Here is a 23,211-nt window from a genome sequence, read left to right as displayed (position 1 = left end):
GCTAATTAAGATGTGTTTGGTGATGTCACGTGAAGCTTTCCTCAGCCAAATGGTGTATGTACACTACCAGAACTTCAGCTGATTTTAGCCCTTATTAGACTGTAATATATTAAATATATAAATGCTAGATATAAAAACCTGAAAGCAGCACAGGGTATACTTCTTACATTAACCATTTATAAGGATTTATGTAAACATTCAAGATGTGCAGTCTTGCTCTTTGCTGTAAGTTCTTCACAGCTACTCTATGCCCCTACCCCAAGAGTGTGTCCCAAAGATGAACCTTTGCCAGGTCAGAGCAGCTGCTACTGCCTACCCTTCTTCATCAGCAGTATAGGCCACTTCAGCAACTTCAATTTCAGGTACAGAATTTTCGGCCAAAGAGCCACTCCAGCAAGCCTCGTGGCTCTCTTTGTCTGAGCTGCAACAACAGATCAATAAGCTTTGTGAAATGGAAGCTGACAAGGTCCTCCATAGTCATTTCATGCCAGCAACCCACAAAATATTTACAAATCTCGTCCCAGTTATCTTGTTCCAGCTCTAAGATTCTCTCTCCTGAGGGCCTTTATGCAGCAGAGAGGTGCAATAAAACGCTCTTCAGAACTTATGCAAGACCAAACATATAAAAACAAGCTTAATAACCCCCCCTAAGATATATTAGAAGTAAAAAATAATAGTATTTACCAGCTGTCCTCACCCAGGGTACCCTGGTCTGCTTCTATTGCAGAAGACTCCACCTCACCACTGCACTCACTTTCTTCTCCTGACATCTGACGAGTCATTTTTCCTACAGATAGATCCCTACAACAGATAAGAACAGAGCACCACCAATCCATGCAGCAAACATTCATCACTGAACAGCTGTTGGTTTCATTTTAAGCTCTGCATTCTCTGGGACCTTAACCATCTTACTCCCACATGCCCCATTTCTTTTATGGCTGCAGAGACACAAGGCTCGCACTGGACAGCAAGCTGAACGCTGTTTGCTCCAGCTGCTTATTCCTAAACTAAAAATCAATCAGTTCAAGCCCCAGAGGTGTGATGATGATTTTAGGTGAGAAATTACAAGCAGGCTATCTAAGCCCCACGCACCTTGCCTAAACTGCAACACACAGTCAGGCAGAAGACAGGCAGGATGATAAAATGATTTCCTCAACAGCTTCCCAAGCTAATTTGCACCTTTAGAGTCATGCATTAAGTTTCAGAGCATTTCCTCATTAATGATAAAGACACAGGTAATATTTTTTTGTAACAGCAGCTGGAGTTGGCAGTCTGACTAGCCTGGCTACAAGTGGGAATGTGGTCATGTAAAACTACCAACCCCCCCTTGTTTCCAAAGTACTGCTCTGTGTGGAAAACATCCACCAATTTGGTGCCGAACGCTCCATGTGAAATGGAAAGGCCAAACAGTCTCATGTTCAAAGTGATACTGTCCTTGTTTCACAGCCTCATAAATTTAACTGCTCTTCTATAGCTTCTATAGTTTTGTGCCAATGTACACCTCAGCAGTATTCTCTAACGTGATTAGTTGCCTGTGTTTGGGCCAAACCCAGCACAGGTAAAGGCATACGCATAGGAAGTCACAGTATCACAGTATAACTAAGGTTGGAAGAGACCCCAAGGATCATCAAGTCCAACCTGTCTCCACAGACCTCACCAAGTGCCATGTCCAATCTCCTCTTAAACACCTCCAGGGACGGTGACTCCACCACCTCCCTGGGCAGCACATTCCAATGACGAACAACTCGCTCAATGAAGAACTTTCTCCTCACTTTGAGTCTAAACCTCCCCTGGTGCAGCTTGAGACTGTGTCCCCTTGTTCTGGTGCTGGTTGCCTGGGAGAAGAGACCAACCCCTTCCTGGCTACCACCACCTTTCAGGTAGCTGTAGAGGGCAATGAGGTCACCCCTGAGCCTTCTCTTCTCCAGGCTAAACAATCCCAGCTCCCTCAGCCTCTCCTCATAGGGCTGTGCTCAAGGCCTCTCCCCAGCCTTGTTGCCCTTCTCTGGACATGCTCAAGTGTCTCAATGTCCTTCCTAAACTGAGGGGCCCAGAACTGGACACAGTACTCAAGGTGCAGCCTAACCAATGCAGAGTACAGGGGCACAATGACCTCCCTGCTCCTGCTGGCCACATTATTCCTAATGCAGGCCAGAAGTCTTGTCCAGCTGTCCCTTCCCACCTCACATCGTATGTACCCAGCCTTCAGAGTGGATCAGCAGAAGTTGCTTAATTCTTGCTGGGCCATCAAATCAAAATTCCACTGAAATAAGGCCAAAGACAAATTTGTTTCAGGTTCAGTTCCCACCAGAGCAGCTGAAGTTCTCAAACACGGTCATGGGTTTACTTTGTAACTTTCACAACTACAAATCAGAGGAGTTCTTTTCCATCAAAACTTCAGGCAGGGCTTGGCTGACTTTCAGTAACTTTACATGTCTGGGTGTTTGTGCATGTAAAAAAGTCTATCTGCCTTCAGGGAAAGGTCTACAAAACACAATCCCTTTGTGCTACTCATGCCTCTTCACTCTGTTTTTAGTCACACAGACTTTTCTATCATGATGTTTTAGCCAAATGTCAGTTACTTAATTTTTATTGACTATTCCACTGTTTAGGCCAGCAGCAAACAGTAACTTTCTTTTCAGACAGGGGAAGCATCTTCAAACGTAATTATTTGCCTTCAGGAGAGACAAACTGAACATGGCATTCAGATCAGCATTTTCAATAAGCCACAATTCAATTTAGATCCCCTTCCAAATGCAGTTCCTTTAAACCTGATATCCAAGGATGTGATTTGTTAGTCAACCTGGATAACCAGACTCGACAACCCAAGCCTTATTAAAACAACTGCCCAAGGGACCATGGGAATTTAGTCCTTTGCTAAAGAAGCCCCACAATGACTGACTTATCAGGCCCAGCAGGACACTGAACAGCCCAACATCAGCTCTCCTGGGCCTGATACAAAATGTAGCAAGCAGATACCATAAAGTTTTGTAGTAAAGCACCAGTTTTTAACTTGGAGGCAAAGGATAATCTCCAGTGCTACTGAAATGCCATCTGCAGCAGCGTTGCAAGCAATTAGAATCACAGAATGGTTTGGGTTGGAAGGAACCTCAAGGATCATCCAGTTCCAACTCCACTGCCACGAGCAAGGACACCTCCCACCAGGCCAGGTTGCTCAAGGCCCCATCCAGTGTGGCTCTGGACACTTTCAGGTACCAATTCAGAACATTATTAGGGACACATAATCCTTCATCAGTGTGCTCTGCCAGAGGTGAGTACAGGTCAAATTTTGTAACTCAAAGCAATTTTCCCACTGCTCTCATCTCTAGCAGGCCATTTAACATACCCAACATTTCAGAAGCAGAGTACAGTCTTTGCTTTACCTTTACAGGACTTAAAGGATTAGGAAACATAACCTCAGTTGAAGGGAAAAGATGGGACAAGTTTCCCAGTCACTTGTACCAACCAGCTTTTTAGCCAGTGTATGAGAGCACCCACTGAACACATTGCTTTGTGCCTGGTTCTGCAGGGAAAACTGTTTCCAAGAAGACATTTAAAGCTGCTGCTTCAGAGTACATAGAGAAAATAACTCCACAGAAAGAAAGTCTTAAAACTCTCAGAATTTCCACATACCTAATTCTTCTTTCAACAGCATCTATATGAAGTTGCTTTTCACTCAACAATTTCTTCAGTGACTCAACCTCCCTCTGTTTCTCCAGGAGCTCCTTCTGCAGACGGTAATTTGTTTCCTCCAGAGTTTCACAGAAAGCCTAAAAGACAAATTTAAGAACATCTTCCATTTACCTTGGGCTGTCTTTATTGATTTTTCTGAGAGAAAGATCAACCTGTAACAGAATTGCAGCTGCTTTTCTTTGTATTGATTACTATAGAAGAGCTACATAAACTTGGAGACGCTCTGTCCTTAAAGCAATGCTGCCTCGCTTTGAACGGTGAATTCATTGTGCTGAGCTGCAGTGCAAACACCTTATCAGCTGCTGGTTTCACAGCAAGAAACTCTTCAGAAAGAAGTTTCTGGCCTTTGACACACACAGTCCCTAATTTTGAACCTTTTTGCCTACCTGAACATTAGCTGAACTCCCTTCTCTCTCTTCTTCTCAGACAGCCTCTGATTTCAGATGACTTGGAAGTCAAACTATGCAGTCATTCCCAAGATGCTCGGAGTATCTGGATGCAGGGCATGTTCTTCCCTTGCTCAGGGAAGAACAGCTGTACCAAGCAGCTGTTACCAGTAGCACAGCCTTGAGAGGCAGAATACAAAGCCAAGTGCAAGGTCCTGCACTTAGCTTCTACAATCATAGAATCACTTCACTTGGAAACAACCTTTAAGATCTACTCCAACCATTATCTAGCTCTTCCAAGTCTGGTGTTCTCCCTTAGCACCACATCTATGCTTCCTTCAAAAACCTCTAGGTGAGTGGGGTTGGAGCAATCCCAAGAACAAATACAGACTGTGTGGGGGAATGGATAGAGAGCAGTCATGATGAGAAGGACTTGAGAGTGATGTTTCATGAGAACCTTGACATGAGCCAGTAACATGTGCTTACAGAAAGTTTGCAGACCAGACAGCCCATGTCCTGGGCTGCATCCAAAGCAGCATGGGCAGCAGGTCAAGGGAGAAGATTTTGCCCTTCTACTTTGCTCTGGTGAGACCACCCCTGGAGTCCTGTGTCCACCTCTGGAGTCCCCGACACAGAAAGAACACAGAACCGGTAAAACTGGTCCAGAGGAGGGCAACAAAAATGACCAGAGGGCTGAGGTAGCTCCTCTATGAAGTCAGACTGAGAGGGCTGGGGTTGTTCTGTTTGGAAAAGAGAAGGCTCCAGGGAGACCTTAGAGCAGTATTTGAAGTGGGGCCTAAAGGAGAGCTGAAGGATTTTTTACAAAGGCATGGAGGGCAGGACAAGGAGTGATGGCTTCATACTGGATGAAGCTCAATTGAGAATTAAGAAGAAACTGTTCCCCATGAGGGTGGTGAGGCACTGGAATAGGTTGGAAGCTCCAAGCCTGGAAGTAAGTGTTCAAAGGCAGGTTGGATGGGGCCTTGAGCAACCCAGTCTAGTAGAAGAGTTCCCATGGCAGGAGGCTGGAAGATCTTTAAGGTCCCTTCTATGAATCTAAAACCATTTTGATTAAGTTTCATGAAATGCTAAACACACCCAACCATGCCAAGTATGTTCCATTCTGCTGCTGAGCATGACACATGGATACATCACACTGATGAATCAGTGAGCAATCTCAAAACTTCCTATGGAGAGTGATTGTCTAATGCAACACCCACTGAATGCAGGAAGTGGCAGAAGCACTGGCTGAGAGCCAGCTGATCTAGGACTGCACAGAGCAAGCCTCTCAACAGTAATGACCAGTTCTGATTTAATCATTCACACATCCTCCCAAAATAGGAAACCCATGCAAGAGGCTTTCTTGGCTTAACATTACATGCCTCTAGCTACTAACTCAGCGTCCACTGAATACAAACATGGAACACGAGCTCAGTTAACAACTGCTCTTAAGACACCACTTTCCCTGAAGTTTTCAAATGGGTTACAAACATCCAGATACTGTTCGTTGCTGTAATTGGACCAGACTACCAACCTCAGTTTTTCTTGTAAGGAACCAATTCAAACAAGTGCAGTGTTTTTCAGTCCAATAATTATTCTGATCTTTGATCTATTTTATTGGCTCAGACAGCGAATTTCTCGTGGTTGACAGGCAGTGAGGAGCCATCATCAGTTAAGCTGTGGCTTCATTCATGTCTAGTAGAGCTGACAACACGTGGCATGCAATTATAGAATCATGGAACTTGTTCTTCACACAGCATTTTTAGTGATTGTTTTGGATGAAACAGGATGACTGCTTAACCAGAAGAGTTGCTGAAGCAATTAAATGAATTCTGGTGTAGTGTGTAAAACTGTTTGGGGTTGCTGGTGACTACCAGTAAATGGGCCATCACTTCCTCAAGAATATAATTTAGCTATATTATTTCTTCCTTCAGATTTAGGCACATGCAAATTTCCCTACTCACAGAGTAACTAAAAGTATTTCACAGGTGGTATAAGCTGTTCCATTGTTCTGTATGAAAACAGAAAAAAGCCTTTTGAAAGACTCATCTCTTCCAACCTGGTTAATCCCATTCCATTCCATTCCATCCCATTCCATCCCATCCCATTCCATCTTCTATTCCATCCCATTCCATATTCTATTCCATCCCATTCCATATTCTATTCCTATCTCTAGCTGCAATCTGTGTATCAGCTGCCCAAGGAGAGGAAGTCACTGTGCACACCCAAGTAAGAAAACACCAACATATTCTGAAGGATGATGTAGCAGCAGAAAGGTGAACTGAAGCTGAGAAAGACCTGTCAGGGGAATGTCTGTAATAAGATACTTTGCTCCTTGAAGAGCTGGGCACCTGGAATCTGGTACAACACTAACACCCAGGTGGGATCACAGTATGTATGAGCAAAATTTCAATGCTGATGACACTTAAACTTCTTAATTATCTGAGAAATGAACTCCTGTGATTTTTGTTCATTTTCATCAACTTAAATTGCTGTGTAGAAACATGACTGTACAGAAACCAGGTATGAGCTCAAACATAAACTCCATGCTGAATCCTTTAGATGTACACAAAAATGTAACAAGAACCAAGGCACTCCCACCTGCATGAAAAGCAAGCTGGTAAATTCAGTTGAGGGATTACCACTTAACCTTCATCATTGCCACAACATTAACAATGTATGTGCAATTCCAAAACATATTGTTATGCATCAAGCAAGAAAACTAAGAGCAGCTGTTCTGGACAGAAGAAACAGCTCTGCATGTCAGTGAAACCTCTTTCCAATTAACAGGCAGCAGCACACAGTATTATTTGTTCAGGGTGCTGAAAGGCTGCTGTTTTACCCTACTGCTTGACCCTCCTTAGTTATCTGCTGGAACACAATTCTTGTGTTACTTTTCACAGCAAGAAGCACTACACTGCAAGACATGAAGCCTAACATTTACACATTGTGATGTGCTGAATGTAAACCTGCAAACCCTCTCATTATATTCATTATCTGCCTTAAAAACAAATTTCATCCGCTGCTCATAAAAGGCCAAAGAAGAAGAGGTATTCTGGGACAAAGATGAAGTACAGCACTCAAAGATTATCAGCGTGCACCAATAATGACAGTTTTAGAAACACATCCCTTTGCAGATTTTTGTGGAAGAACATCAATAAAGCTGTTTCATTCTATGCCAGTTCAGCAGATTCACAATATTCTAACAACAGCTACTGCCTTTTGCATTCTACTTTTGTCATATTACACAGCACTTACCCTGCTCTCCTCTAGACTGTCAAAAGGACCCGGAGGATCATCCAGACAAAGAAATTCTCTCACTGCAAGACTTTACCAAATAAAAGAGAGTGAATTACTTGAAGTGCAGAAAAGCAATGACACTCAACATCATACAAGGGCAGTATCTCCTTAAGGGACTCAAACAACTCTCCTTGAATGTTAAACTGTTAAGTCTCAGCTGCATGTGTTAACCAGCTGCATGTGTTAACCAGGCAGAGTCTTCAAAACGTGACTTCAGAAGCTGCACAGGTACAGTTAAGAGCTTTCAAACAGAGAGCAAGTCAATTTAGGAGATGATTTTTCAAACCTCCACAGACTTTGTGGCTACATACCTGACAAGGAAAAGTTTTTAATCACTTTGCTACTGAAGAGGGGTGAAAAATAAATATTAAAAGATGGATGAAAAAGGATGATGCTAAAATCTATATGCAGATCCCTTCAGGAAATAGCAGTGGAACTAAGCCTAGGCATTGAAACATGCTTATGTGTCTCCATTGTGCTAAGATCTTAATCACTGGCATAGAAATCTTGTACATACAACTATCTTTTTGTATATAGAAAACCATAGCAATGAGTTATCAGAACAAGAAGTGACCAGGTTAATGTGCCAGGGATACACTACACAGCCATCTTCAAACATTTCAATTTAATGCATTCAACTTAAAATTGTGTAACAGTTGTCAGCCCCTCTGTGCACTGTTTTGCAAAGGCCATAAGGAGGAAGTGTGTGTAATCCTGTGGTTTACTACAGAGTACTTTCAGCATCTTGCTCATTCGACCTTCCAAGTTTAGATTGCCTTTCACAGAACTCTTTGACACCTCCAAACATGTCCCTTCAGCCATCTTTCTAAGCCTTTCCTGCTCTGTGGCATTCATTCTTCTAGAAATGACTTAGAGCCAGAATATTGCATTCACAGTTAATTCAACATTAGTAACTTCCTAGCAATTCTGTGCTTGCACTCACCACTCACTCTTTAAAGACCCTCCTGATGCAATGAATGCACAGAAATGAAAGATGTGCATCCGAACTAATGCCCTGCCTCTTCCTCCCACCTATGTGCCATGGGAAGGTGAGGGCAAAAGGCAGTGATTTTTTTTTTGCCCTGTGTCCATTCTCTCTCTTTTTGAGGCAGATGCAAAATTAGAAAGAAAACTTTTACTCAACTACCAATCTAATCAAACAGTTTCAAGTTTGGCAAGCCAAATAAGGAGAGAAATGTCTTCAGTGAACACTGATCATTGCCTATATCATCACTTTCAGTTTTAGAAGGACTCTGAAGAATACACAGAGCCTTTATTTTGTTGCTGGATTTCTGTAAGCCTACTTTCAAGTGCTTATTGCTCAGATGAAGATACTGGTGGGGTTTTTTGGCCAATGACTGGTGAGAATTCTTGTCTTTGCAATCTCTTTCGCCTTAGCCTTTGCACCAACCTGAACAAAATTAATCCTTTTGGTCCCAACTTAATTTGGGACAAATGGAATAAAACTTTCCCTTTTTAAACCTTCTCCACTGTTTCAATCAGTCCATCATCTGTGCAAGTCATTGCTTAGACCTGTTCTATTAAACCAGCTCTTCTCATGTACTCAGATAAAAACACTACACAAATCCTGCTACTTAAACCAAGATTATCACTCTAATTAGCACCAAAAAATAGAAGAAGATGGATGGTAACAAGCCATTAATTAAACTAAGAGAAAACCAGCTCAAACTAAGGGAAAAGTTATTCAGGCATATAAAGTACATTTTCAAGAAGAGCAGGGTTGGGTTTTTTTCCCCTCTCCAAATAGGTTGACCTGAAGTGAACCTTTTCCAACATGATGTTCAAGTCCTTTTATTAATGGTTGGATTGTTCTTATCAAAAAGGTACTGAAGGAGCTTGCAATATGCATAATGCAGAAGAATTCATTCTGTGAAAGCACTTCTGCTCTCCATTTTTCTGCAGTATCTTCACCCTTGTTCACATAGCTCAGTTCAAACATATTTTACAAGTACTTAATGTCATAATTTTGCTAGTAATTTTATGGTGTTATTAAACGGTAGCATTAGGGTGGTTAACAGGGAGTAATGCTGGAGTGAGGAAAGGAAATACCCAGAAAACTAAATGCACAAAATCTCCAATCTGCATATATCATCTACTTACATCAGGTCAAATCCATTTTTGTTTTGCCTACAGCTGCTAGCAGAAAAGTGTTTTTCTACAGTTTTCAGAACTTCTTAAAATTGAAAGCTGTAGATTCATTGCTTTACATAAGGAGGGAGGTCAAGAAGCTTAAAGCTACAGGTCACTGAAAACATTTCCTCATCAACAATATGCACCTGATGGCATAAAAATTCATCTGCAGTCCAGGTTCACTCTGACCCTGCTCTACCCTCTGTGTGTTACACTTCTTGCTTTTCATTTAGCAAACAGGAGAAAGTTCTGCCTCACAACTATCATAGAAATCTTCAAGAACATGTAAGAGAGATTGCTGTGCATAGCTTCCTCCTTTGCTCCACTGCTAGCTGGCATCCTTCTAAAGAGGGGCTGCAATGCCAGTGTAGGCCAGCATCAAGGATGGCAACAAGGGGTAGTGTAGCACACGGGATCCCTGACAAAACTCAACAGCTGACTCAGTTCCTCCTTTTCAAGCTTGAACAGAAGAAAGCTGTGCCATCCAGATGACACTTCTGTTCAGCAGGCTGAAATCATCTTAAATACCTTAAACTCTGTGGGTGGATTTCAATTTGATCTTTCACTGAATCTTCAATATCAGGTAAGATAGGGGAAGGAATTACTAAAATGCAGACTCTAAATGTAGTCATCTGTTTATCATCCTACTTCCTACCTTTAAACTACTTGGTGAATTTATTTTTATTAAAAAATAGGCATACCTATAGGTCTCCTATCTCTGAAAGGTGAATTTCCCACTGCCAGTGCCTCAACAAAAACATGCTGCACAATGAGAAATGAAAGAGACTTCTCCACAAAGAGAAAGGGTTCATCTGCAGTGTGACTTACTTGCAAAACTGCAGAAGCAAATGGTGAGCTTCTAAGAAAGAAGCAGGGTTAGATGCTCACCACAGCTCACATAAGGTGCAAATATTGATTTCCATTAATAGTAACTCCTACTGATAAGTAGCATCTGATGAGTGCTCAAAAAAAAGGAGACATCCAGTCTCCCCAGTTTTAAGCACTTCCTGAGGAATCCAGACATTCCACAGATCCAAACCCTAGAATGTAAGCTGTACCAGTAAGGTAAAGTTTTTTAATGGATATGATGCAGAGCATTACACAGCCAAGATGACAATTTTCCTCAGAACCACATTTCAGTTAGCTATCTGTTCATTAACCAGAATAGAAATTGATTCCCCTTTCTGCCTGGCAAGTGAAGCACTCTAAAGTTAGATTTCTGTGTTGTCCAATACAGACCATCACCATGATGCAAACAAGTCAGCTGAAATGTCAAACTGGCTGCAACAAGAAGCAGCATAAAGCCTCCAGACCTATTCAAGCAGATGGAAGGCTCATTCAGCTCACCATTCTGTCTCCAGCACCATGCCTTAAGTGACATTTGGAGAATAATTCCTTCATTTTGGCACACCTATAATTGTGTAATTTAATAGTCAGGAAGCTTTTTTAACACTTCTTGGGCACATATTTCACCCAAATAATCATGTTTAACAGCCACTGACAGAGAAACTCACAGGCTGATCCCCATTTCGTTTTAAAGCCATTTAGGCTTTCTGTCTCTGACACCTCACAGTAAAGCTTTGCAACTCCATGTGACATACTGAGAGATGACTATGAATCATCCAAAACACTCACATTCTTTACTCACCTTCCATATCCCCTTGATGATTTCATAGGCCCTGTTTAGCCAGCCATTTCCCAGGACAACAGTCTCAGGAGAGCAGGGAAGTTTGTCTGCAGGGAAGTTTGTCTATAGCTTCATCTGTTCTAGCTTGCTTTCCCTATACTTCTAGCAGATTCTCTTTTGAAACTGAATGCTGTATTTTGGCACTGGGCTTTGTGGAAGGGCAACTCAGCTTCCCACAGCAGTAACCATTTTTTTTTTCCTTCCAAGTTATGCTTCAACAATCTTTATGCAACCTTCTGAATACTGCTGAATACTGAGTGGCCTCAGTATTCAGTATCAATAACCAATAGTTATTTTTCAGGTTGTAAACTGAGCAACTGAGTTTATGACACTGTGTATGTATGTACTGAGTATCACTTTGTACTTCATAACATGAAAATTCAGGCCAGACACTCAGCACTTTGGGATCCCTCTACATTCCCTTTCATGGCTAATCTCCAGATGTTCTGAACATCAGTGTCCATAACTGTGATCCAGCATTTGATATATGATACTCCTAAATTTCCACAGATTGTTTTCCCCTTGACTTTCAACCATTTTATGCAGTCTCCCTCATACCTACTTGTTAGATAGTTTTCTTTCTGCAAAAGACATTATTGCTTTTCCAAGTCCTGGTTTTATTTAGCACTTTGGGCTTTGTATCACAGGCAGTACCAGCAGTCAGACTTACTAATCTCTCAAGTTTCCAGACTCAACAGCCAAATGCCTTCTAGAAATATGCCAAATGTAGTAACAGCCATTCTACTCCAAAGGAAAGGAGATGCAAGCAGTGTATGGTCTCACATCACAGCTCAGCAATTTCACATTCTAGTTCCTTGAAAATTTTGGAGGAAATTGCTCTAGTGAATTTCTTACTCTTCATTTTTAATAAAGTTTTAGAAGAAGACAGTTCCTCAAGGAATCTCTGGTACAGCAACCTCACAAGTTTGTATCTGGTGACAGTTCTAAAAACCTAGCTGCTCTGCCTCTAGCATTTTCCTTACTGAAATCCTCTTTGGACTATATTAAAACGATTTTACATTTCATTTGCCTGAATGATGTTCTGCTCATCTTCAGGTCTGGAATAATCTTCTACTTTGTGGAAAATATATATTGTTCAAACAGACTTCTGCACTTGGCAGAAGAGTCTTTAGACTCTTCTTAATCCTTTCTTGACTTATGGTTTAGATTTACTTAGGTAAAGCAAACTATAATGGCTGGACTTGATCTTTAAGGTGTTCCCCAACCAAAATGATTCTACTGCTATCATGCCACATAAATTGGAAGGCTTTAGTTTGAAATACATTTAAAGAACTAACCACATAATAGTACATCCACTTTCTATTATGGAAGCCCATCATTTAATGTCAATAACAAGATATCAATTCTGCCTTCAGCATGCAGAAGTAATACTTTAGGAGTAAACAGGGGATTAGTCTAACATCTTAAATATTACAGATTTAGTTAGCAGTTAACCATGTACAATTCAAGTACTGTGATTCCCCCTTTTTTTGCTGAAGTTAAGATGGGATTAATTTAACAGGACAGAAAACAATTTACTTATGACCAAATGCACAACATGAGAGTTAATGACATTCCTTACATGTTGCTCGAGCATCTGAGAGCCTCTATGGACACAAACAAAAATCTAAATCCACAAGCAAGGTTTTGAGTACATACCAGTTAGCAATATCTTTGTGAGCTACTAAGTTCTGGAGGAATGCTTGCAGTCCCAGCTGTCGATCCTCCAAGAAGTCAGGATTGTAATTATCCTTGAACCAGCGCTTTGGTGGAAGGGCCAACCGAAAGCCCGGGAACATATCCTTGAGCTGAAACAGAAATCCAAGCCAATGAAAACCAAAAGGAAAAGGTCTTGATCAAATAGTGAATTAAACACAGGCACTGACATTACTTAGAATTCTGGCAGCTTGCTCTCTTGGGTTCAAGCACAACGTAAGGCTGAACCCTAAGTAAAATCCAACTTACAGCATGAACTGTGGACACAGCTCTGCCCCTTGCTGTGCTGCCTTAATAAAATGGCCTCTCCAATTTGCCACATAAAAATGGAAATGAAAACCTTGCTTTGTGATTTAATGTCTCCAAGTCTGCTACTTCATGCCTTTTAGAATAGAATAAACCAGGTTGGAAGAGACCTTCAAGATCATCGTGTCCAACCTATCATCCAACACCACCTAATCAACTAAACCATGCAACCAAGCACCTCATCAAGTCTCCTCCTGAACACCTGCAATGATAGTGACTCCACCACCTCCTCAGGCAGCCCATTCCAATGGGCAATCACTCTCTCTGTGTAAAACTTCCTCCAAAATACAGGAAAATTGCATGGAAGCAAAGTGTATGAGATGAGTAAGCATTTTGGTGGTGGTTTTTCTGAAATACTCAGGGATAAGAAGCACTATTGCAATAAAAAAGAAAATAAAGGCCCATTACAAACCTACAACTCAGCAGATTACCACCAATATGCATGGATGTGGCTCTAACATGCCTATTTTTGAGTTACTGAAATAGTAACAGGGTACACTAAATGCCAAAAATACCCAGATTTTTACTCTGAATTCAGGCATGAAATACACAGGTGAATGGAAGCATGGAATTATGGAACAATGGACTTGCCCAAGCTTGCCAATTAGTTATTTTACAAAGGCATGGAGTGACAGGACAAGGAGTAATGGCTTCAAACTAGGAGCAGCTCAATTGAGATCAGATATTGGGAAGAAATTTGTCCCTGTGAGGGTGAGGAGGTGCTGGAACAGGTGGTCCAGAGAAGTTGTGGAGGCTCCAAGCCTGGAAGTGTTTAAAGGTAGGTTGGATGGGGCCTTGAGCAATGTGGTCTACTAAGAGGTGTCCCTGCCTATGACTGGGGGGGAGGTTGGAATCAGATGATCTTTCTGGTCCCTTCCAACTCAAAGCATTCTGTGTTTCTGTAATACACAAAGACCAAAAAACCCACATTAACACGTTCACAAAAGTACAATTTTTAGATGCCTTTTCTTATAAAGGATGCTTCATAGAAACATTCTGTAGAGGATTTACAACCAAGAGGGAAAAGTGGACAGGTTTTGCAATCTAATGTTCCTCCAACTGCCACAAGAACCAAAGTTCTGGTGAGAGGGAGTCCCCAGACTACCTCAAAACCAGTTTAGCACTCAATGTTACATAGCTACAATGGAATTCTTCAGGGGGTGTCTTGATCCTTGCATGGTAACATTTAAGCCTCCTGACAATAACCCTTATTTAATGGCTCTTTATGGACTCCCCAAAAACACTCTAAGGGGTATCTCTTTCAGCAGATGAAGTTTTACAAGAGAAAGATTTCAGACAGAATCTCTAGATCTACAGAGTTTAAAGGAAGAACCATATTAGTGGATCACCTTTGCTCACACAGGCACCATTTCAAAGCACACGAAGGGTGCTTTTTAACAGCACAAGTATTGTATATTCAAACAGTCCATTATAATCACTGCTTTCCAAGTTGTGCAATAGTTTGTCAAAGCCTTGCTCTTTATTTCTGCATTTAATTACTTATCTTCCTCTTCCCTTACTTAATTTCCTCTTGGTATTTTTCAGTTTATCCTTGGTCATCTAAAGTCCCTTTGTCTCTTATCAAGCTACCATTAATACCATACACATAAATATCCCCTCTTAATAAAACACTGAATAGAACTGAACCCTGAAAAGATAACAACAGGAGTTCCTGTGTTAGTTGTAGAGCAGACCACAGACAACCATTGCTGGGAAAGCTTTTCAACCACACATTTCTGCTTCCTGGTAATTTCACTTGTCTGGTTATGCAGATCATGTAATTTATTTCTAAGGAAAGAGTAAGTCAGCCCACAGATTACTCCTTTTGTGGATGAAAGCTAGCTGTTGTCAGCAGACTAATTTTCACCAGCAGAGTCCTGGGGCACTCTCTTGAACACTCTTCAGACACAGCAGCACAAACTGTGGCTCAGACAAGTTATGCTGGCTGTGACTGCTTGCTTGCAGAATCTTTTCTAGATGCCTCTCTGCAACATGATCACATGGTAGATTATTCCTGTCACATGAGGCCCAGTCTCAGAGAAAGAGATGGTTAATTTCTTGTGTCTTTAGGCTGGGCCTTTCATTATTTATTCAACATCTCTACCAGCATATTAATAAACTTGACAAAGTCCTTTTCCCACCATTTTTGGGGACTGGAGAGTATTCTACATGTAATTCTTCAATTCACTTGATGTCCTTGACAAACAAAACCTATGCATCTAGCCAAATGTCTCTATTTTAGCCTTTGCTCCTAGCCCCTCAAATTGTCATGGTCCAACATCCACTAAGATTGTATTATCTGCTAATGTTACAGCACAGGTACAATGTCACTCTGCTGTATTTGCTCCCCACAGATAGCTCTCAAGAATTGGGTCTGTTATTTGACTACCTCCTCTCTTCTGTCTCTAATGCTTTCTAGAACTTCACCTACTGCTTTTAGCATCCTTTGACAGTCTGTCTTGCATCTCTCTAGTTCCATGAAGGGGATACACCTATTAAAGAGTTAATTTCCTTTATCAGAGACTAGGATAAAGTCCGAAGCACAGTGCTTGGGATGAAGCAATGCCTCCTTTACAGGATGTGTTTTAGATGCTGTAAAAAAGGCAAGAAAAGAACAAAAGGACAAACACAAATACACAAAGGAAAGGAAACCTCCAAGAATCAGTGAGGCAAATTAGCTGAGAGTATCCCACCTTGTCATTAAGCCTGGAGAAGTCAGTGTACCGCCTGAAAACCACCCAACTTTCCTCTGGACTTCTTTTTACCAGTATTTTGTATACCTGTGTGGGAAAAATGGTCACAGTCAGACAAATGTGTAGAACTCCAGGCTGCATTGGCTGGAAAGCTGAAATTAGGCTTTAATTCTTAATGAAACAAAACTTGTGCATAAAAGAAAAAAAAAAAAAACACAAAAAGAATAAATTCTTAACTGGAATTTAATTGTCAGAAGAAACAGCATGAATTAATTTCAGAGTTTAAGGAAGGCGTTTCTGCAGTCATTTAACTTTCTTTCTGCAAGAAAAGGCTTGTGAAACTGCACCCACATGTATTCCCTAGTAAAAAATAAACCCTCACTGATGAAAGTGAAAGATGTTTTAGTGATCTGCTTTAACCTTTGCTGGATTCTGATTCTGCTCATTAACCCTTGAGACCAAGCTGCTTTTAAGATGACTGTAATAACTGGATGCTGAGTGTTTTAAAACGTCTCATCTCACTTGCTTCACAAGTGATGCAAGATAAAAATGCCATCCTCCTTGGGTTCTGTTTGGCTTGAACATTAGGTTCTGCTTTTCCAGGTAAAATATGACTAATTCCCTGGCTAACTGGCTCAGAACAATTATACCAGCACTGCAGAACTGAAGCAAAAGATCCTTTGACTCGGATTTAGCAAGACAAGTACACAGCAGCACCGTTCCCCTACTTAAAAACAAACAGATAAGTAAAACAATTTTCAAACACCCAACTCCTTTCAGAAAGGCTGATGCTCACATCTCTGAGCACAATTAATCTAACACCAAAAAAACTTGAACTAGAAAATATTCAGCAGAGCCTGGGAAAGCCTAGGTTCTCATGTCACAACCTTACTGCCTCCAGTGTAAGGAAAAAGATGCTCTGCAGTTGCACTGGGCTACATTTCCCAGTCTAGTTCTCTAGCTGACAAAAAAAATTACAGTGAAGATGATACTATTTTTGGAACCCTAATGATATAAAACCTCTATCAGGCATTTAACCAAATCCTATTTACAATGTTTTCTACCCTGTTACATAGTAAAATCTTTTCCAGTATTCCATGTTCTCACAGCAGGCTCTCTTAGCTGATAAATGTATTTCTCTTGTTGCAGTCCCAGCATGTGATAACTCCGGTGCATGCTCTGTACAGGTGTTGAGACCTGTTTAAACATTTGTTGACTCCATAATATATCAAGCTGCAGACTCAGAAAGAGCTTCTCTACACAAAAGATTCCAATTTCAAGCATCATCATTTGTGGAAGTCCTGGACTGTGACAGAGGCAGCATTTCAGTCATCAACAAAAAGCTATTAGCTTTTAAAATACAAGCTGCAAGACGTGCTTGTGAAGGCAGCATTAAAATGCCATTTTTCTGTCCAGTATTTTCTGTACAAATAATAAGTTTCTCCAAATGTTTTAGCTTTCTTGTCACACCAAAAGTACAAATGCTTTTATTTTTATGAACATTTCAGAAAGCAGAATTGCTGTATGAAATTGGGAAGATCCTGCTTGTGAATGTGCTTGCTCATCAGTATTCTTTTTTTTCCTGCTGTTAAGTTCTGCAAATGCCTATGTGAAAAAAACTACAGAGTATGGCCCTCAATTTGAATGGCTACCAAGAAACTGTTAGACAACCTAAAAAACCCAACAAACCTACGTTCACAAATTATGCTCAACTTCATTGTAATCAGAAGCACAATCAGCTGGAGATTACTGGCCAAAAAAAGAAAGCCAACATGTTTGTGTTTTCTTCTGGTTTCTGTTTGGTTGATTTTTGTGTGTGTGTGTCTTTTTGTTTTTTTTTTTTTCTTTCTAAGATTTGAAATTAATGAACAAGTCTAGGGTATTACAAAACCAACTGTCAGTTCCTTCCCATGAGGCCTTGGAAAAAAAAACCCACTTCAAATGGATTCAACAAACTCCTGCAATTCCAGTCACTCCTGAGTCGTCTTACTACACAAATACAAAATATTCCATGAAAATAAACCAATCTCTGGCTGATTCAGCATCTCATCATCATTTCTAGCTGGATTCAAAAAAATAAGTGCTAATTGAGCATCCCAGGACTGCTAACTCATGTGAGACTGGCTATGTACCAACAGAGAGGGTTTTCAGCCTAGGATTTTTCTGCCCCAAGCTTCAGCAGCTCTGTACTCCAACATGCACTAACACTTAACTCTTGAAGTCAGTGCATTACTCAGCTTAAGTTGTCCATACTTTTGGGACCTGTGAGATGCTAGCAGACAGTAAAAAAGCTTCAGCAACTGAGCCTCCTCTTTTACAGCTAATTAGAATTTCATTTCAACTATCTTTCATCTCGTTGATTTGGCACTGCAGAAGAACCCAAAATTTCAAGGACTAATTACTTGCTGGTTTAAATGCACAGTAACAAGCTGATTTTCAACATGCAACTGAAAACAAACAGTTAATCATGTGGTTTCAAAATCAAGCACAGCAACAGAAGTGAATTCAGAAAGGACAAAAATGCAAACAAGCATTTTAACAATGAAGAATGTTTCATTTATAGGAAACAGTCACTATACAGAGACTTTAAAGCAGTCTTCTAGACCTTGAGAAGCCTTCCAGTATTTGGAGGGGGCCTGAAGGAGAGATGAAGGACTTTGTAAAAAGGAATGGAGTGACAGCACAAGGGGTAATGGCTCCAAACTGGAAGAAGCTCAACTGAGATCAGATATTAGGAAGAAATTGTGGTGAGGTACTGGAACACATCCAGAGAAGTTGTGGGGGCTCCAAGCCTGGAAGTGTTCAAAGGCAGGTTGCATGGGACTTGAGTAACTTGGTCCAGTAGGAGTCCCTGCCTATAGCAGGGGGTTGGAACTAGATGATTTTTAAGGTCCCTTCCAACTCAAACCATTCTGTGAGTCTATGATCATGCTGTACCTAAAAGGAGTAGTCAGAGTTGTCACTGTAACTACAGTTGAAGAACATCGTACATGCACACTGGAATATGCCTTGGCATATTTCAGATTAACCCTTATCAATGTAACAATACTAATCACTGTTGTAGCTTACAAGATATTCTTTTAAAGTAACCTTTTAATCTACATGCAAAAAAAACCCCCATAAATCTGCTTCTTCTTTCATGCTACCATGAACAAAGATGTGAGAAATGGAAAGACTTATGACAAGCCATCATCCTCAAATAATTAAGCAGCAGCATTATTTGCCTTCAAATGATTTTATGTGATTTCAAATGATTTTTTTTAAGGGCAACAAAGTTGGTGAGGGGCTTGGAACACAAGCCCTATGAGGAGAAACTGAGGGAGCTGGGGTTGCTTAGTCTGGAGAGGAGGAGACTCAGGGGTGACCTTATTGTTCTCTACAACTACCTGAAGGGGGATTGTAGACAGGCAGAGGTTGGTCTCTTCTCCCAGGCAACCAGCACCAGAACAAGAGGACACAGTCTCAGGCTGCACCAGGGGAGGTTTAGGCTGGAGGTTAGGAGGAAGTTTTACACAGAGAGAGTGATTGCCATTGGAATGGGCTGCCTGAGGAGCTGGTGGAGTCACTATCATTGGAGGTGTTCAGGAGGAGACTTGATAGGGTGCTTGGTTGCATGGTTTAGTTGATTAGGTGGTGTTGGATGATAGGTTGGACACGATGATCTTGAAGGTCTCTTCCAACCTGGTTTATTCTATTCTATTCTATTTGTATTAGTATCTTAACTGTCCTAAGGGCAATAGATTACACATTTTTTCTAACCTAAAAGGAAAAAAGTTTTCCTTCTATTTCCTCCTCTTTGTCTATTTGTGATTAAGATTGCTCTCCTTAAGTAGTGTTACAAATAATTAACTATTAACAAACACCTTCCACCAGTCTTTGAATTACCTCAAGAAAATCTTTGAACCAAGCCCATCAAAACAACTGCAGGAATGTGCTAATATATTTATGGGATGTGAAAAACAGGATTGAATTGCCAGCTGGAGCACAATTTGGGAACAATCAATACAAATCAGTTGAGCCAGTGTTCTGTCATCAGACAGTGTGTATGTGGCATCTCACTGTTTTCAGAACTGATTTCTCCTTACTAGAAACTAAACCTGGCAATGCAGGAAGCTAAAAACTCTGTGGACTTCGGTAACTGTAAAAGACAAGTATCAGGGCAGCTTATCATTAATTTTAAATAAATTACTATGGTTTATGATGCTTAAGTACCCAGAACTTTGACAAGTTCAGTTGAACAAGGGACTGCAACTTTGCAAGGAATTCCTGACTTTTCCAGTGCAAACTGATACCTGAAGTAGAATGAGTTCCTTCTCATGTACACAGTTACAGGAAAGACTGCTTCAGAGTCTCAATTTTTCCAACTGTATCATGAATCATGATACAGGTTTGACTTGGAAGGGACTTGAAAGGTCATCTAGCCCCAGACCCCTGCCATAGACAGGGACGCCTCCTACTAGACCAGGCTGATCAAGTTTCCATGCAACCTGCCTTTAATACTTCCAGCCACTTAAAGCCTCCACAACCTCTCTGAGCAACCTGTTCAAGTGCCTCACCATTCTCATGGGGAGGAATTTCTTCCTAATGCCTAATCTAAACCTTGCTTTTTTCAGTTTGAGGCCTTCACTGCTTGTCCTGTCACTCTGTACCTTTGTAAAGCTGTCCTGTAGCACCCCTTCAAATACTGAAAATCTGCTAGAAGGTCTCCTCAGAGCCTTCTCTTCTCCAGAGATATATATCTATGTGTAACAAGAATATTCTGTCCCACAGCAGTACTTTGAAGCTAAAATGATATTCATAGAATACTCCAACACCCCTGGACTGCAGGATCAGTTACTGAAAGAGAATGCAAAATATATTCAACTGTTATCTTGTCATTACAGGATGAACTGCACCAGTCCCAAAACTTACAGTGAATTTTGCCCTTTCCTCCATCACCTCATAACCCAGTATAGTAGGTGTAGATGGTCGCTCTTCCCAGCTCCTGGAATCTGTATTCTCCTCTACTTCTTCTACGGGCTGACTACAGTACTCTATGGATGTTTCCACACCTGTAAATTTAGTCCTAACAAGTGGACTGCTGCACAAAGATGATGTAGAATCTGTTTGGTCAGGCACGCTCATCTTTTTAAAACTACCAATTGTGGAGTCCTCCAACTGTCCTTTTGAAGAGCTGGAACTTGTTGAGATGCTCCCAAAGGATGGACTTCTTTGGTTTCTGTTTGTAAAGCTGGATGATGAACTTCCAATAGGAATAGGAACAGGAACGTATGGCGTTGCCATCCTTCATCAAAACAAGTAATAATCCTGTTTTCAGTCCAGGAGTTTAAAGTTCTTGCACTGTATAAGCCATGTTCTATGTTCTCTCTTCTTCTCAAGAACAGCACCTGCAGTGAACAACAGAAAATATTGCTCTCACTTTTAAGTGGAAGTAACACTAAGACACTGCTTTGGAAGAATCTGTATCAGCATTGAGGTGGTGCATAGCAGCACAGGTGGTTAAACATTTTCACAAGGAATTTGGTTTCCATACAAAATGCTGCTTTTAAATGGCATCTGAAGGTTGATGGACAGCTTTACAGGAGACCCCTGTCTTTCGCAACTATTTAAATAGCAGAAAGTTAAAGTACGATTGCAAAATCTATGAGTTGAGTGCAAAAATCAGCACATTTTAGCCATATAAGAATTTGATGTAGTTTGAGTGACTTCTTAGTATAAGCAAGACAAAGGCTTTCCTTGAGTTGCTTTGCTATGACATGTGGAACAGGGCAGGTGAGCCAAACACCCCCCCGTGACAATACACATGACACGACTCAAAAAGCAACACAGTAAACAACTTAAGTGGAAAAATGTATTTGCATATATTACATATTCAGTGAAGCATAATCACCCTCTTTTCAAAGCAAAACAGTTCCTCAGAACAACTCTCTTGCATACAATGCTGCAGACATTTGCAACAATGTTAACTGGGCACATTTTGTGCGGCCTGAATTGAAGCAATTAAGTTTTAGACTCATGCACATCAAAAGCAGTGCTGTTAGGAGCTGCTGGTTTTCCATTCCAGCAGATTAAAAAGGCAAAAACAAGTTCCAGGAAAAAAACCAGAAAGATAAAAGATTTGATTTTTTTTTTCTTTAAGAAAACCATTCCAAGCCAAAATGAATCTTCCGTGTGCTTGTCTGCAGAGCAAAGCAGCAGAGGGAAATTAAGACAGCACTATTCAGCCACCAAAACCAACCATCTCCTCATTTTGATGAAGTACCCAAAGAATAGCTCTTAGAAGAGGCAAATGAGATGCCACCTTGTTAGATTGACAGGATTTGAGCCACCACCTTTTCACACCAGGAGTATTCCAATAAACCTCAAGTCTGCAGGGAGCTGTGAAATGGGAAATGATCAACCTGATTCAGGTCACGTAGATGATCGATCATCTACTGGAGCAAAAACTGAATAAGTTTCCTAATTGGCAGGGTGAAATGATGCTTTCATTCCCCTGCTCTAAGTAAGTCCTGGAGAACAGGGACCCACACCTGGGTGGGGGCAAACCCAAGCACAAATACAGAATGGGTGGGGAATGGACAGAGAGCAGTTCTAAGGAGAAGGACTTGCGCTTGTTGACAAGAATCATGGAATGGTCTGGGCTGGAAGGGACCTCCAAAGCTCATCTAGTCCAACCCCATCTGCAGCAAGCAGGGATATCCACAACCAGATCAGGTTGCCCAGTGCCCTGTCAAGCTCAGTATGAGCCAGCAAGGTATGCTGGAAGTCCAGAAAGCCAACCATCCTGGGCTGCACCTTAAGAAGTACGGCTAGCAGGCTAAGGGAGGGGATTCTGCCCCTCTAACTCCACTCTGACATCACCTGGAGTCCTGTGTTGGAACCCCCACCACAAGAAGGACATGGAACTGGTAAAACAGGACCAGAGGAAGGCAGTGACTCCTCAAGAGCAATGGACACTGAATTGGGGCTGGACACTCAGCAGCATCTGAGGAAGCATAAGTGTCAGTATCATAAATCCCTGCTGATTTTTCTGGCCAGGAACAGGATTTGGACCATCCAGCAGCTTCTGTTGCAGTATAATCCTGTATTTGCTTGTGGGACTTAACTCCACACGTCAAGCATCTGACTTGCTACAGCCTCATGTAGTTAGGAAGAAGCAAGTCACAGCTGTCTTAGTCCTGGAACTAGACCAATCCCTTTTTTAGTGCATTTCAGTAAATGAATCTGTTTTCTGCATCAGACAGTTAACTTTGCACCTTTGTTTTTTTTCAGTAGATAC

The 23,211-nt window shown here is 41.2% G+C and overlaps 1 protein-coding gene across 1 annotated transcript; it reads right to left on the bottom strand.

Moving 5' to 3' along the window:
* Positions 1 to 21,427, bottom strand: SNX16 (sorting nexin 16). Its single transcript, XM_009910495.2, has 7 exons — positions 20,844 to 21,427; positions 15,933 to 16,019; positions 12,877 to 13,025; positions 7,338 to 7,407; positions 3,634 to 3,770; positions 685 to 801; positions 1 to 421 (listed from the first exon to the last, which is right to left on the bottom strand). Exons 1-7 carry the CDS (start codon positions 21,213 to 21,215, stop codon positions 313 to 315), a joined length of 1,041 nt encoding a protein of 346 aa, XP_009908797.1. The 5' UTR covers positions 21,216 to 21,427; the 3' UTR covers positions 1 to 312.
* Positions 21,428 to 23,211: the final 1,784 nt, after the last annotated feature.

Source organism: Dryobates pubescens, chromosome 14, assembly GCF_014839835.1.
Source record: "Dryobates pubescens isolate bDryPub1 chromosome 14, bDryPub1.pri, whole genome shotgun sequence".
Classification (NCBI taxonomy): Eukaryota; Metazoa; Chordata; class Aves; order Piciformes; family Picidae; genus Dryobates; species Dryobates pubescens.
Note: the sequence above shows the minus strand (reverse complement) of the source record. Positions and strands in the feature narration are given on the sequence as shown.